The following is a 16,744-nucleotide window of genomic DNA, read 5'->3' as shown; positions in this document are numbered from 1 at the left end:
GACTACATATAGGAGAACCAAAGTGCTCTGGCTTATAGACTGCCTCCTGTTAGAATGTGACTGAGGCCATCTTAGACCATCCTTCCCCACTTCAGTTGATAGATGACTGTAGTGGAGAAATGACCTGAGTCAAGACGAATGAAAGAACTGTTCATCTAAGCCTAGTTCAAATTGCAAACACACAGAATCATAAGCAACTAAAACATTTGTTTATTAAGTTTTGAGGTAACTTGTTATGCAGCAATAGAAAACTGTTACTAGACAACAAAGTGATGTTACAACAATTTAAACATATAGCATTGGCTCTGGACTTACCATTATTCTTAATAGAATAATTTGCAACAAGCCAGTTGTAACATAATACAAACTGTAAGAGGACTGATAATCATAGTAATGAAAGAAGACGTATATTGAGTTCTCTCAACGTGCTGGCATGTACCCAAGCACTTTATTATTAGGTAACAGGGTAATTTAGCCAAGCTCATAGAACCATAAGTGATAGAAATAGGATTTGAACTCAATCTGATTCTAGAAACTAGATATAAGTGTTTGGCATCAATACATGTCTCTTCACAGCAAGAAATATTAATTTCGGCAAGATCCCATTAAAAGTAAATCAGGAGGATTATATGAAAATGTGAAGAGGTTGGGCATTATCATTTTTTTCAACTATGGGTTTCATATTTAGAAGGTACCCTGAGTTGCTTCCTGATATGAAAGATGAGAACATCCTCATACTTTTATTTCTTTCTGTCTTCTCCCATTTAATTCCCAATTTTGTCAGTTATTTTTTAAATTTTAATTTATATTTTCCCCTAAACATAATTCATATAGATTTTAAAGTTTATTTCTTGTTTAAATTAATGTTCACGTCTATCCTTTAACATGCCTTCTCTATTACTGAGATACTTTGTTTTCTCTTTTGGTTGGCCAAAGTTCACGATCATGTAATCTGTTTCTCTCCCTCCCCAATAGGGATCATCAGATCTCTTATAGATAAGAATATTTGCCTGTGGCCTTTATAATTAGAATATAAAATAATTGATTACAAAAATTAGAAAGTATTTTTTCCTCTTAGTTTTGTTTAGTTTAGTTTTGTTTTAGAGGTTATTAAGTATACTGGGAAGTCTTTTTATTTCCCCTTTCTACTCTGCTTGAAGTCCCTAGGAATCTTTATGCCAGATTTTTCAGTGTTGACCCTTCTGTATTATTATTATTTGAAAATATGAGTATAAGCAAAACTTCTGTTAGTATTTTATGTTATATTAATTCTATTTTCTTTCCTGGGTACACCAATTTTATGTTTGTTGTATCACCTTTATCTGACTTCCATTTCCATTAGCTTTTTCTCTGAATTACTTTAAAATATTTGACTCTTCTCATTCTTTTTGAGAAGTTTCCTTAAGTCTATTCTGATGTCTGTGGATGTACTTGTAGCAGCCTTTATTTTTTCCAAATATGCCTTTTATTCCTATAATGAATATTCCAATTTCTATATTTAGTATTCATCCACCTAACTTTTTATTTCTATTCATCTTTAATATCTTTTCTTTGATTTTTTTAAAAGGGAACTTTTTAATCTTTAATTTATTGAATCTCTGAGTTTGTTTTTTTTTTAATAAGTAATCTACTTGAAACTCTTGAGCATTCTGTTTCCTGACATATATTTTCCACCTTTGTCTTTGCTTATGTTTCTTCCCCTCTCAAATACTACCACTCCATCTCCCTGGTTCCATATAAAACCCTTTCATTCTTAGTAATTGCTTATCTTTGAATGTGTAGAGTTCTATCTTGTCACACTATTTTATAAAGAAATTCATGTCATTCAAATGGAGCCTAGATTGAGTGGTCTAGGAAACTCCACATCTTCAATTCAGATTTATTCTCTGGAACAGTGGTTGTCAATTTTTTTCAAGATAGTGAGAAATATTTTAGGCTTTGCAGTACATACAAAGTGACTCTGCTGTTGCAGCACAAAATTACCTATGGAAAATATGTAAATGTGTGGGCATGGCTATCTATGTTCCAATAGAATTTTATTTATAAAATCAGACAGTGTGTTGTATTTGATCCATGGGCAGTATTTTATTGATGTTGGATCTTGAATATCTGTTGCGCAGGGGTAGAGAGGAGGCCTTTACCCAGTAGTGATATAGACTGATAATGCAACTCATAGGTGCAGTGAAGTGCAGTAAATGATAGCTTGATTCTGTCACAGGAATGGTTGGTGCTAGCTTGGCAGAAGCTGTGCAGTTCCTTGAAACTGATTATCCTACTTCCTGTGTGACCTTCCTGTGTGACCTGTAGAGTAGTGATACTTTATTACTTTCTACCTCACTTCCTTCCTGGACATTCCGGCTTCATTTCTTCTTTTCCCAGATGTAGCAATGACCAATATACTTTTGGCAGTAGTCAACCTGGCTTTTTATTCTCTTTTTAATCTATATATATGGCCTACTTTTATTAACTAGGATCTTCAGGTAAGCTTTGAGCATCATAAAAAATGATATAATTTAGAAAAGTTAGGTCTTGAAAATATGAAGTTAATTTACTTTCCAAATTGTTGTCTTACATACTGAGTTTTTACAAATCCATTCAGAAATTCAATTTATATCATTACATTTGGTTTTATGCAGCCTCTGAAAGGAATGTCTCTGACTCAATGAGTATAGGTCCTTGGAGTAAAAAATCAACCCCCCCCCCCAAAAAAAACAACCAAATGTGTAATAGTGCAGAATACTTGTAGTTATCATAACAATATTATTCTGTCCTACTTCTTAGAGTTCATTCACTTCACAGACAAGTTTAAACCTTAAGAATGTGAGATGAGTAAGATAAAGCCATTCTCCAGGCAGAGCTTATGGCCTAGTGAAGAGAGCTCTAAATAAGTGAAACAACCTGTTTAACATCCTTTTTAGTATGTTTAATATTATAAAGGTTGCCTAGGACTACTGTACTATATAATCTGTATATATAGTTAGATAGGTTTCATATATTAGATATATTTTAGGCATTTATAATATACCATTGTATTTAAATTTTGTTTATATTTGACGATTTTTTTTCGTGGAAAATATGAACTCTGGGTACCCTGATAGAAACGTTAAAAACATTTTTTTTAATGTTTATTTATTTTTGAGAGAGAGACAGAGACAGAGCACGAGTGAGGAAGGGGCAGGAAGAGAGGGAGACACAGAATCCAAAGCAGGCTCCAGGCTCTGAGTTGTCAGCACAGAGCCTGATTCTGGGCTCGAACTCACAAGCTGTGAGACCATGATCTGAGCCTAAGCTGGATGCTCAACCAATTGAGCCACCCAGGCGCTCCTCTGATAGAAACTTTTAAATGTAAACTTTGCCAAAGGATATTGTTTGTACGTTGATATGATTATTCATTTAATATTTTTAAAAAATTCAGCAGTGTCCAACATTGTTATTTTTCATTTCATTTTGTTTGTGTATTTTTTTTTTTCCACAAAGACTTGGAAATACATAGAATAAATACTACAATTTCCGAGATAATTAATTTGGGAGAGGTTCATGAGTAACACTGTCTTAAATTTTTCTGATATGGTGGCTGTTTTTACTGTAGTAGTATTTCTAAACTTTGATACATTCCTTACCTTTTTATTTGTGTGGAAAAAGCGAAAAGAATAGCTGATAACCTTAGTTTATTGAGGAAACTAGGGCTGAGTGGGATAACTACGAGAAGTTATACAACTAAGAAATAAAAGAACTAGGACACAACTCCTAGTTTGTCATATTAAAGCCAATACTCTTATCTATGTGTCAGTTAAATCACTGGGCCAACAATTTATCTTTAGGTAATTCAACAAATGTAGATCTTTACATAATTCTTGTCTCACAATTTCCTATATGTCAGATTGTTTCTTCAGCAAAAATTATTTGGATAATTAGCTTATTTCAATTTTTCACTGGCTGTATTTATTCATTTACTCAACTAATATTTACTGAACTCTCGGGAAAAATGAAGCAAATTAAACAAACATAATCTCTAACCTCTTAAAACTATTTCCACATCAAAAATTTGTTGGTCTCTTTATGATAGTTACCATGAGAAGTTTTTCACTTATTCTAGAGATGTATCTATTATTTAAAGTATTTTGGGAATGCTGTTTTTCAGAGCTTTCTTCACAGTCTAACTCTTAATCTTCACCAAATCCTAAATGAGTGTTTGCTCTTAGGGTATATATTTTAATTGGGAAACAACTGAACACCTCCAATAAAAGTTGTTTACCTAAAGGCAACCAGTAAAAGTTACATGGTCAAGTTAATGAATTCCTTTTTTTTTTTTTTCTTTTTCATTGAGTTACTTAGCCCCCTGTCTTGTTCATGAAGCTTATAAATTAAAGTATGATGGACTATTTCTTTGACTTTGAATGTAAATCTAATACAGTTCCATCAAAGAATTGTTTTTTTCTAGCAACAAATGACAGACTTCTTGGGATATTATTTCTAAGTCTTCTGACCTAATTTTGAAAAGAAGCATTCATATGTTTAAACACTTTTTGAAATAGACAATCTGATCGGTCTGCAGACATACCCTATAGACTTACTTGGTCTATATTTGAACAGAGAAAAGGAAATGAGATATAACCTAAAATGAAATAAAGGGAAAATTCCAAAGTGGTAGTAGTATGTTTTTGGGTCATTGGAGAGAATGTTTACACAAATAATAATTTTTACCGCTTCCTGCATCTTTTTTTTTTTTTAATTTTTTTTTCCTTTTTTTTTTTTTTTTTTCCTGCATCTTTTTATCCTACTCCTTATGTTTGGTGTGTCCTCAACTCCATTTCTGCCCAACTATAATGCTGCTTTTATGCAACATTTCTGATCTCTCCTATAGTAATGATGTTGGGTCATATAAATTATGCAATGTAGTGTAATTATTTGGAATGTACCTTTCGCTCTATCAAATATAAGCTCCTTTAAAGCAGATATTGTATAATTTGTGAATGTTTGTATCCCTTAATTGTAGCCCTATTATAATTAATATCAAGTGGGTGAACAGATGAATACATGAACAGAAGAGATTCTATATAAGACAAATTTATAAGGATGACATGTAATTGTGTATGTAATTCTATGAGGAATAAAGTAAAGGATGTACTTTAGTCAGAGAGGAGAAAAGGAAGAATTAAAAAAAAAAAGTCAAAAAATTTTAAGTACTAATGAACGCCATATACATTATACATTGGAGTATATCTGAAATCAAAGTAGATTTATGTAAGAAGGAAGTAGTTAGTTAAAAGAAAATGTGTCCAGAGATACCTGGGTGGCTCAGTTGCTTAGGCATCCGAATTCAGCTCAGGGCATGATCTCATGGTTTGCGAGTTTGAGCTCCACATCAGGCTCTGTACTGACAGCTCAGAGCCTGGAACCTGCTTCAGGTTCTGTGTCTCCCTTTCTCTCTGTGCCTCCCCTGCTTGTGCTCGCTCTTTCTCTCTCTCTCTCTTTCTCTCTCTTTCTGTCTCAAAAAATAAATAAAATAAACATTAAAAGAAAATGTGTCTGAAGCACATGTGTACTTTACAATTTTTATACTTCTGGCAACATTAAACTATGAAGGGCCAAGGACAATCATATGTCTTATACTTGGTAGAGAGAGTTTTCATCATACAAACTAATAATAAAGAGTTTTCAGTATTTTAAATATTTTTTCTCATTAAATATTATTGTTTTTCAACTTAAAATTTTACAGGTACCTGTAGAATATTGGACATTCAGATCCAGGATCCATTAAGACTCTATCACCTTGAAAAAAGGATTTAATTGATACCCTCCTCCATCTTTTATTCATATCAATTAACATTTTTCAAAAAAAATTAAAAATTCACCATAAGGGAATTTTTAAAAAATAATACTACCCACATTTTCCAATGCCGAAGAATAGCAAGGTGGTAAAAAGAGAATTAGATGATGAAGTTATTGAGTCTGTCAAAGACCTTCTTTCCAATGAAGACTCAGCTGATGATGCTTTTAAGAAGAGTGAACTAATTGTTGATGTTCAGGAGGAAAAAGATATAGATGTTGAAGAGGAATCAGAAGTTGAAGATGAAAGACCAGCTTGGAACAGCAAACTACAATACATCCTGGCCCAAGTTGGATTTTCTGTGGGTTTAGGAAATGTGTGGCGATTCCCATACCTATGTCAGAAGAACGGAGGTGGTAAGTTTTGGGGGGTTTTGTTTTGTTGTTCAGTGATACGTTGCTAAGTAAATTGTAATTGACTGTTTGAAATAGCTCCTGTTGTTGCTGCAGTCTCATTATTTCAGAAAGTATGAATTCCATTGTAAAGCCAGGGAGACTCCTTTGTTGGAAGTGAGCTCACCTCTGTTTTCAGATTAGGTTTCCATAGACGCAGATGGCTTGTTATGAATACTCAAAGAAAGATTTCTTAAGGGTAATACATTCTCAAATTCTTTCTGTGGATGTTATTAAACATCTCTAAATTACTGGACTTTCTAACAAATGTTACAGGCATTCCTTATGCCTGTCAGTTATTCTCTTTGGAGAAAAACCTGAAGTTTCTGATATAAGACGATACTGGTAAAACAAGTCACAAAGAATTTTTTCTACACAATTTATGAACTCTGAATTTGAAATAATTTCATTTTACCACACAAAAATTGTATTTAATTTAGAGTAATTATAGTGTTCAAATGCTGACCAAAACTTTGTAGATCCCAGTGGAAGGGATTTAACCAGATAATTAATGTATTGCTAGACATTCTTCATCCTTAGATACCATATATATTTGATTCCTAATTCTATAGTATTTGGGGACAATGTTTAGTTTCAAAAAAAACTTTAAAGAAATTAGCATCCTTGCTGGGTTCTACTCCTGAAGCCAAGACTACACTGTATGTTAACTAACTTGAATTTAAATTAAAAAAGAAATCAGCATCCATAACTTTAAACAAAAATAAATCCATCAACCTAATAGTCTAGCTTTTTGTATTTGTGCATATAATAATAAGGGTTACTTAGCAAAAATTGTCTTAAAAATCAGTAAAAAACATATTCAAGGGAATGGCTTGTTCATGTAGGACACAAGCTCTATAGGGTACCAAAGTCAAGTAATATTAAGTTAACTAACATTTGAGTTGAAACTTTATTATCTATATACGTACATGGAAGTGTGAAAATAAATGCGGTTAAAACTAAATATTAACTAAATTTCATCGTACAAAATGTAGAAAGATTATTTTGGTATTTCATTCCAATTTGTGATAGTTTAGTTGACTGGACAAAAATATGGTTTTATACTTTCTGTACAAATCAAATGAGATAATATAACCATTAATTTGTGAAATTTCTTTTTGGATTAAAAGATAAAAAGCTAAGGTGTTCTGATGACAAAATATATGTAAGATCTTGCTTAGTTAATTCAACCAGGCACAAAACAACAGGTTTGGAAATAGTAGCCTGTTAGACAAATCTGCCTGAGAGGTAAGAATCGATACCTCTTGATGTCAGTGATGTGATGCACTACACATCACTCCACTGAAACCGTATGCTCCTTAGCCAGTCATGAACATCACATAGGAATTATTTATCAAATCAGCTATAAGTAGCTGTATACTAGCCTGCTTTTTGTTTCTCCTGAGTCATCCCATTTGCCAAGACTAGAAGAAGATGAATTCTGATCTTAAGCCTTTCACTTTATGAGCCTTACTGGCCATACTGTTGAGGAAGAAGGCTGTACTGCCTGAAGTCAGGTTGCCATCCATTTAATGCAAATTTTGTTTTGGTGGAGAACTCAAAGGATTTCATATTTAGAGATTAGTTATTAGACAGAATGGCTCCTCCTCCTTATTGTCATATGTAATAGGAGTCAAAACGTTCTTTCTACCATTGTTTCCTCTCTTCAAATAAAAAAATACTGGACAGCGATATAAAATGCCAATGGACTTTTTCATTTCAAAAGGGCTGTCAATACAAAAGGCTGTACCCAACATGCAGTATAGTATTGAGCCTTACAGGTATTTGAGTTGTATTTTCTGGCTGTTTAGTCAGATAACCTGAGACTAGTTGAATCTCATTCATCTGTCACTGGAGGCACTTTATGAATAATAGAACTAAAAAGTGGTAAACCCAGCATAAGTTGATTTGTTTGAAGATATTAAATTTAAAGTACAATGGGTAAGCTTAGTAAATAGTGTAATATAGAAGCTACCAGCTCACATTTTGAAGTCAATTTGGCCTTGAAGCCTGGCTCTTTCCCACAGTAGCCATATGACTTTTTCCAAGTTAACTTACTTCTGGTTTAGTTCCCACACTTGTAAAATGAAGAGTAATAAGGGTACTTACCACATTGGATTCTTGTAAGAAAAAATGAGTAACTACATGTAGCATGCTTAGAAATGTGCCTGGCAAATAGCAAATGCCCATTTATATCTTAGCTATGACTATTTTTAACATGGAGGTTAGTGTTAATTTCAGTTAGAAGATAAAGCTAAGTATCTAATAGCATGTCGTGCACACATAATTGAGGCATTATCGCCAATGAATCCAGTTTTAATTCATTCTCTCCCTCTCTAGTCATGCACACATACGTCAATGCGTTCACATTCTAGGATTAGGCGCATGTATTAAAATTCTCTTTCAGTCCTTTGGGAAACATTTTCAGGTCATTAGCACCTCAATGTTACTAATAATTTTAAAAATTAGATTTTTTTTTTTTATTGTTCATTTTTTAAGGGCACTTGTCGGGATGAGCACTGGGTGTTATATGTAAGTGATGAATCACTGGCTTCTACTCCTGAAACCAGTACTCCACTGTATGTTAATTAACTTGACCTTAAATAAATAAATTTTTAAAGAATTAGATTTTTGATAATTCTGTTTTATAAACTCATGAATCCATGCTTTACATTACATACCCATTTGTAGAATCAACTTAAGTCAAAAAGACTGAAAATCCATCATAAGAAAGTAGAGATTTTCTATGGACCACTATATTACGGAAATTCTTGTATGTGGTCATTATTTCAGAGATATATACTAAGATAAATAATTTGAAAAAAAGTAATGTTTACTTCTTCAGCAGAATAACCACCAGAACAATTTGAACAACTTCCAAAATCTATTCAATTCCACTAAATAGGTTGTTTTTTTAATGGGAAAATACAACAAATGGATTCTTATTTTATTATTAATGCATTTGATGCATTGACACCACCAGTTGCATGATTTACTTGACAGTATCTGGTTGGACAAAACTTCAGATAAGAAATTTGAATGTAGGAAGTCCATCCTAGGGGTTATTTAATGAATGATTTGCATATGTATTCTTACGTAGGAATGAATATGTTTCACATTTAACTTTATCAATTAATAGGATCTAATATTAACATTGTCAAACTTACTCACATTTTAAAATAACTAGTCATATGTCTTAATTTGAGATGTTGCTATAAAATAATTTTTAAGTATGAAAACCTTACTTCAAGGATAATATATATATATATTTGCACATGTATTTTACAATATATATTAAATATCTTAGTTTTTCAGTCAATGTCACCATCCCTTCACAGAATTTTGGAAAACAAAAAAATTCCTGAAATGTACCTTGTAAATGAAGTATATATGGGAAAAAATAACATTTGTCTGAGGTAGAAGTTCTTATTATTTTTCTATTTTGTTTTTTCTTTTTCGATCTTGGCAGCCGCTTCTCCCCTGTTGTTATTTAGGGAGAAAAGTCAGCTGTAATACTAGAAAATCTCGTTCACTCTAATTTATATGATTTGGAATGCATGATTTAGATGAGTTTGAATAAGATTTAATAAATCACTTGATGAGCAATGTGTGAATAAGATTTCTTGGAGTTTGTGAAACCTACTTGAGAAAATAATTTTAAGAAATCAATTATTTTTATGGAAAATGAAGTCATGCCCTTTCAATAAGATGAAACTAAAAACTGTATTCTTACTTTAATCACAATTGTTTTTTATCAGACGCCCTTTGTAGCAGTCAAGTTTGGGTTTCAAATACTAGAAAGTTTAAAATGATGAAATTTCGTTTTCTTCAAAGTCCTTTAGAATTATACTATATAGAAGTTCAAATATTGTCTTTTATGAGATTTTCAAAATTAGTGCATTGTCTACTGTGACTATTAAAAATGTAATCTATTTTATTTGTCCTTGTTTCTGTAGGTGCATATCTTTTGCCGTATTTAATACTGCTTCTGGTAATAGGTATTCCCCTTTTTTTCCTGGAACTTTCTGTGGGTCAGAGAATTCGGCGAGGAAGCATTGGTGTATGGAATTACATAAGCCCTAAACTGGGTGGCATTGGATTTGCAAGTTGTGTAGTAAGTTTCCTGGTATGGTGTATGCCATATAATTTTTACAGGGTTTGTAATGGGACAGTTTTCATTTATATGAAATCTTTGTGTATTTCTATTCAACTCTTTAATCGTGTTTTTAAAAAACATCTTTGGAGTTTGCACTAATATGCAAACCAAGCTGTAAATATTAATACAGTTCAACCTTGATAATGCCTGTTAAGACCTATAGGAGTCATCTTTTTAGAAAAGATGATGTGTTTCAAGTAAAAATGAAATGAGGATTTTTAAAATGTTGAATGGGGTTGTATGCATTTCATCTTGTTCAAAGGAAGGGGCATGAGAGATGTAATTACAATGTTTTGTTTTGCAGGTGTGCTTTTTTGTGGCTCTCTACTACAATGTCATCATTGGCTGGAGTTTGTTTTATTTTTCTCAGTCTTTTCAGCAACCTCTACCTTGGGATCAATGTCCTTTGGTGAAAAATGCTTCACACACTTGTAAGACATGTACCATGTACTGTTTTTGTATATAAAGATCATAAAGTTGCTAAAAGTGTGAGACTTTGAGATTTTTTTCCTTTTAAAATAATGTGGAAGGGGCACCTGGGAGGCTCAGTTGGTTGAGCGTCTAGCTTCGGCTCAGGTCATGGTCTCGCAGTTTGTGAGTTTGATTCCCACATCAGGCTCTGTGCTGACAGCTTGCTCAGAGCCTAGAGCCTGCTTCGGATTCTGTGTCTCCCCTCTCTCTCCCCCTCCCCCGCTCATGCTCTGTGTCTCTCTGTCTCTCAATAATAAATAAACGTTAAAAAAACTAAAGAAACTTCAACAAGGATACATGTCTGTGAATTTTGCACCATTGTGTTTTCCTTGTGAATGTAAATACTTCTCGAGAATAGTAGTACTTTTCTACGAAATGTTAAGAACTGATTTATAGGCTTACTGGAGAAAAAAATGCCTCATTCCTCTTTCTAGTCTGAAATGACTGTATTACCTTTCTTTCTACAGTCGTAGAGCCGGAATGTGAAAAAAGTTCTGCCACCACCTATTACTGGTATAGAGAAGCCCTGAATATTTCCAGTTCCATTTCTGAAAGTGGGGGCTTAAACTGGAAGATGACCATCTGCTTGCTGGCCGCCTGGGTTGTAGTTTGCTTGGCTATGATCAAAGGCATTCAATCTTCTGGAAAAGTTAGTATATTAGTGCCCCTCCTGATTATGCTAATCACCACTCCTGCATGCCCTCCACGCACCCCTCAAGCTCTGCTATAAATGTCTGGGCAAACTACAAGTACCATGTCATTCTAGGAAATACAGATTGGCAAAAAGTGGTGCTTTTAAAAATGTGTTTAAAGAAAGACCATAAAAATGTGTTGGATAGTGAAATCTGAAGTTACGTAATCTCTCCTTATTTCATCAAAGATCTTTCCTGAAATTTGTGTCACTACTAAACAATCTTTACTTTTGCTATTCATTCACTTGACCCTCATGTTTTAGTTCACCGAAGATGGAGGTGAGACATAGATAACAGGAGAGCGAGTCATGAGGCTCAGGAGATGAGTGCCGCAGAGTGAGGGTGCAGCCCTGCTTTGTCCTGAAGCTGCAGAGAGGGGTCTGAGGCAGCTAGCAAGGGCCTAGGTGTGGGGCTCAGCTGGAGGAAGAATGATGGGGCAGGGAAGGGAGGTGCTGTAATGTGAGGCTTTGCAGGTCAGAGGGAGGAACTCACACTGTATTGCAGCTATATTAGAAATCCTGGGAAAGTGTTAAGCAGGAATAAGATACCCTGAATGGTAGCCTGAAAACTAGGAGAATATTACCAGTGGTGCAGGACTACTTCTGGGTGTTTGACTTTTGCACCTGGATGGATGGTTGGGCTATTTGTAGAGGCGGAGACGGGTGGGGACATCTGTGGGGAAAATTCAGAAGTTCTTTTCTGGACCTGAAAAGTTTTAGAGACCTGTTAGGCTTCTACATGGAGATGTCAAGGAAGCTGTAAATGTCTGGTTAGGACAATTGCTTTTCTATGGTTAAACATTTGCTTAACTTTAAACGTGAAAACTTGTGAAGCGGAAAGTACAACCTTGGCATTGCTAATTATTCAGTCTTGGGAGACTTAACAGGGGCCGCTCCTTACTCCAAAAGCTTTACAGACTTATAATGGGATTTTGATTAATGAAAAAATAAAGACTTTTTTGCTGTTTCTTTTACCTAAAACAATATAAGTAAGGATTTATTAGGGTGTCAGTGGCCATTAATTTCTCTTAAATCTTGCTTGTTTTGTGAACTATAAGAAATCAAGTTAACGATAACTATGGACTATTTTAAAGGAGTGTAAGTAAGAGAGTCCTTATTTCTCATTATATCTCAAATAGGATCTTAAGTTGCATTGCATTAAGACTAATAAGCCATTCTAATATGATGGCTATACAAGGTATTAATAGTATTATTAATCATGCTGTAAAAACAGACTGCCAAAGTATAGAAGAGGACATACAATCTTAACTATAGAAAGGACTGTAGATGTTAGTGTGTCTCACCTATATTTTTTTTTTCTTTGTAGATCATGTATTTTAGTTCTCTTTTCCCATATGTGGTACTTATATGCTTCCTAATCAGAGCACTCCTTTTAAATGGTTCAATTGATGGCATCCGCCACATGTTTACCCCTAAGGTATGTACTGCATTTCTATTCAAGGCTTATGATCATAAAAGCATTATGTCCATTGTTAAAATGTTCCCACAGTTAGACTTAAGGGACAATTGTTCTAACATATGTACATTAGCCTTTTAAATTATAGCTGTTATGTTAACCAGCCTAGAAAAAAACATGGCTTTTATGTATCTATAATTATATCCATCTATTTCCAATTTTATATGTCCCATTTTAGTTCTAGAGTAAGACTCGCTATGTGAACTTCAAAAATTCCTCTTTTATAGTAAATTAACTTCCAGTTTTTTACACTGAGACATTTTAGGACTTTTCCGTCTTTACTCTTCTTCCTTCTCTAAGTCAGTGGTTTTTAACCTTTTGTAATTGACTGCTTTGAAAAAACCGATAATAAGATCTTCTTACCAGAAAAACATAAGGAACATAATGATTTGCTTAATATCTAGAAGATTGACAGATTACCTAAAATCCATGAATGGGGGCTGAGGACGTTTCTGTGCTGTAAATCCTGTCTCGAGAAAATCAGTGTTCTTGTTTTGAGGTTTTGTACTTCCTAGAATAATACTTATAGTGGCAAGTTTGGGAAGTTTTCTGAATATACATTTCAGAAGAATTCTCATTAGGCTCCATAAAAGGCTCAGAACTTATGTTCTTTAGTTCATGTTAGAGCTGAACCCAATGCTGGGCCCTTTGAATCTGTTTAATGAATCCTTGTGGATTAAATATATTGATTTGGCAGGAAACAAAAACAAGTTTTGAGATGTACATAATTTTAGTAATGAAGTTATACCTCACTATTAGTTTGCTAACACTTTTATTGGCAGACACTGAGTTACAAAAATACCGTTTCAAAATTAGTTCAGAAATTGGAAGTTATCTGAAGGGTGAATGTGCAGCCAGCATCATGCTGTGGGATTTGGGCAGAAATTAGCTTCCCTGGAATTCTTTGTCAGTCCTGGCAGCTGCCTTGATACTATGTAAAAGAGGCTGTGTTCTTTGGGTATCAGGTTCCCAAGCTGGAACCTGGAATTCATTCTCTAGTAGCAAAAATGCTGCCATTGATATCTGATTTTATTGACTAATTCAAAAGTCCTGGCTCCTCAGTGAGTAACTACTGAAGATTTATAGATTTCAGCTGTATTATAATTTAAATCGGCTTCAAATGGGCCATATTTAATATCTAAAAACATTTATAGTGTAATGTTAAAAAAAATAAAGCTTTTTGAGTTTAAAACAACAAACTTTGGTGTAAACTTCTGGAATATCACTTTTTATAAGTTGGCTATTGCTTGTGACATAATTCTGAATATTTGATTTAAATAAATATCTTAGAGTGTAAATAGTTTGATAGGACACCTTTACATGCCTCCATATTTAAAACTGTAGCATTATTAACATTTTAAACCAGGACTGGGGAATCACTATTAAAATATAGTTAATTCTTTCTTCAGTTCATTTTCCATTGACTGTGGATAGATGTGGGTGTGATAGTTACTCTGATAATGATAAATTGTCAATTACTTTTTAGTTTACATTGTTTGCCCAAGGGAGAAAGTAAGGACACAAGTAATCTGAATAATATCTTTAGTAAACAGGTATTGCCTGCCATCTAGTGGGAAGAGTAGAGATAGATTGTTAAGTGTGTTTTAGATCAGTATTCATGATAGAATAGTAATGTAGCAACAATCAATAAGCAATATGAATATTTTAGTGAAGTCTTCATAAATTATACATATGATCATGATTATGTTTCATGAGAATATTATATTTACATTGTATTTCAATAGTAATCACTAAAATTAATTGAACAATAAATCCTAATATTTGAGAAAATAGGCATTTTGGAATCTACTTGAGTTCGTATTTCAGCTCTGCTCCAGAACTGCTGTGTAACCTCAGGCAGATTCCTTAATCTTTCTATCATTCAGATAATAGTAGCAACAAATTTCATGAATTGTTCTGAAGATTAAATGAGATAATCCATATAAAGTGCTTATCAGTGTGCCTACCAGTACAGTCCATAGTTGTCCAAAATGATTGAGCACTTAGAGTGTGGTAGGTCAGGAATGTGACAGAGTGGTATATGCCTTGCTACCCCGTCTGCAGTTGAGGAAGCTGAAACTCAGAGAGAGCAGCCACTTACGGTAGATTGCACTGTTTTTAGATAATGAAATGGCAGAATCAGGATCTGAACCTGGAACTCATGTTCTTAGCCATGTTTGACATTGCTCCCAATGAGAACAATTTCACTGCAATGGTAAAAAGATACAATACCAATTTAAACATTATTGTTACTGAAATCAAACTTAACTTTATTAACATCTGTGTCAGATATGGGTAATATTAATTGTTCCATTTGAAAGGTTTGATTGTTATATACAGTTATAATTGCCTAAGAAGTGAAGCTGGGTTACTTGAAATATATATTCAGCACAGGTTTAGAACTTTAAAACTTTGGATATGAAAGTGTCTTAGAGATGATATAGTTACACTTCTTCCATTTTCAGGCAACTGTTGAAATGAATCAACAATACATATATGAACATGCAAAGTACAAATAGCTCTAACCAAGCTCATAATCTGCTTATTATCTGCTTTGACTATTAGACTTCCACCAGAAAACACAAAACGTAGGGTATTAGTTAAATAATTAGATTTTATTGATAAGTTATTTTACTTTGGAAAGAAAACAAAGGCATAAGTAAGAAATGATTGAAGATAGTTAATTTGAAATAGTCCTTTTGATTTATTTGTCTTAAAGATATTTAAAAATTCCCTTATGGGTAGAAAACCTCCACGTAAGTAAAATTTCCATCTACATGTTTGTGTGTAGTCTTTCTTCATATTTCTTGTTTCGTTACTAAGTGAAAAATTTATTATTTCTACTTACGAACAGATTATCACCCCAGTTTAAATAACCTTAAATATATCATAAATATCATTATGATATATTTAAATAGTAGAACTGATTCCATGTAGAGCATTCTTAAATACTATTTTGCAGCTGACTTCTGTTATGTTTAATTTTAAACAGCTTGAAATGATGCTGGAGCCCAAGGTCTGGAGAGAAGCTGCCACCCAGGTGTTCTTTGCCTTAGGGCTGGGGTTTGGTGGCGTCATCGCCTTTTCAAGCTACAACAAAAGAGACAACAATTGCCACTTCGATGCTGTCCTGGTGTCCTTCATTAATTTTTTTACATCTGTCCTGGCAACATTGGTGGTGTTTGCAGTTCTGGGCTTCAAAGCAAATGTCATAAATGAGAAATGCATCGCAGAGTATGGATATTCATTTCCTTTAGCTTTTGATGGCATAAGCATATGAAAAGTATAACCTCCCAAGCCCATAAATGTTCATTAATACGTTTTTTCTGTTTTCCAGAAATTCGAAAATGATCGTAAAATTTTTGAGAATGGGCAACATTAGTCAGGATATTATTCCTCATCATATCAACCTGTCAACTGTTACTGCAGAAGATTATCATTTAGTTTATGACATCATTCAAAAAGTGAAAGAAGAAGAGTTTCCTGCTCTTCATCTCAATTCCTGTCAAATTGAAGATGAGCTAAATAAAGTTAGTAGGTTATATTTAGCAATACAATAGTCATCAATCATTTAATTAATGCATTATCCAGAAAACGTCTTTTAGGAAAATGACCTTTAAAATGCCTGTGGAAGATTATGCTGTTTCAAAACTGACATTTTTAATTTCAGAGAAGATATTTTCTTCTTTTTTTGTTTAAGTTTTTACTACCAGTTAACATGTGGAAT

General features: G+C 33.5%; 1 protein-coding gene across 6 annotated transcripts in view; it reads left to right on the top strand.

Annotated features, from left to right (window-relative positions):
• Positions 1 to 16,744, top strand: part of SLC6A15 (solute carrier family 6 member 15) — a 49,241-nt gene that overhangs the window by 21,632 nt on the left and 10,865 nt on the right. For all 6 annotated transcript variants that reach the window (XM_015539065.2, XM_007085594.3, XM_015539064.2 and 3 more), the window contains exons 2-8: positions 5,720 to 6,186; positions 10,179 to 10,336; positions 10,683 to 10,809; positions 11,317 to 11,498; positions 12,868 to 12,978; positions 16,010 to 16,251; positions 16,355 to 16,547. In XM_015539065.2, coding sequence (XP_015394551.2) covers positions 5,898 to 6,186; positions 10,179 to 10,336; positions 10,683 to 10,809; positions 11,317 to 11,498; positions 12,868 to 12,978; positions 16,010 to 16,251; positions 16,355 to 16,547 — 1,302 coding nt within the window. In that variant the 5' untranslated portion in view covers positions 5,720 to 5,897. The remainder of the gene's footprint in view (positions 1 to 5,719; positions 6,187 to 10,178; positions 10,337 to 10,682; positions 10,810 to 11,316; positions 11,499 to 12,867; positions 12,979 to 16,009; positions 16,252 to 16,354; positions 16,548 to 16,744) is intronic.

This window comes from Panthera tigris, chromosome B4, assembly GCF_018350195.1.
Source record: "Panthera tigris isolate Pti1 chromosome B4, P.tigris_Pti1_mat1.1, whole genome shotgun sequence".
Lineage (NCBI taxonomy): Eukaryota > Metazoa > Chordata > Mammalia > Carnivora > Felidae > Panthera > Panthera tigris.
The sequence above is the reverse complement of the archived record's forward strand: the minus strand, read 5'-3'. Positions and strand labels throughout refer to the sequence as shown.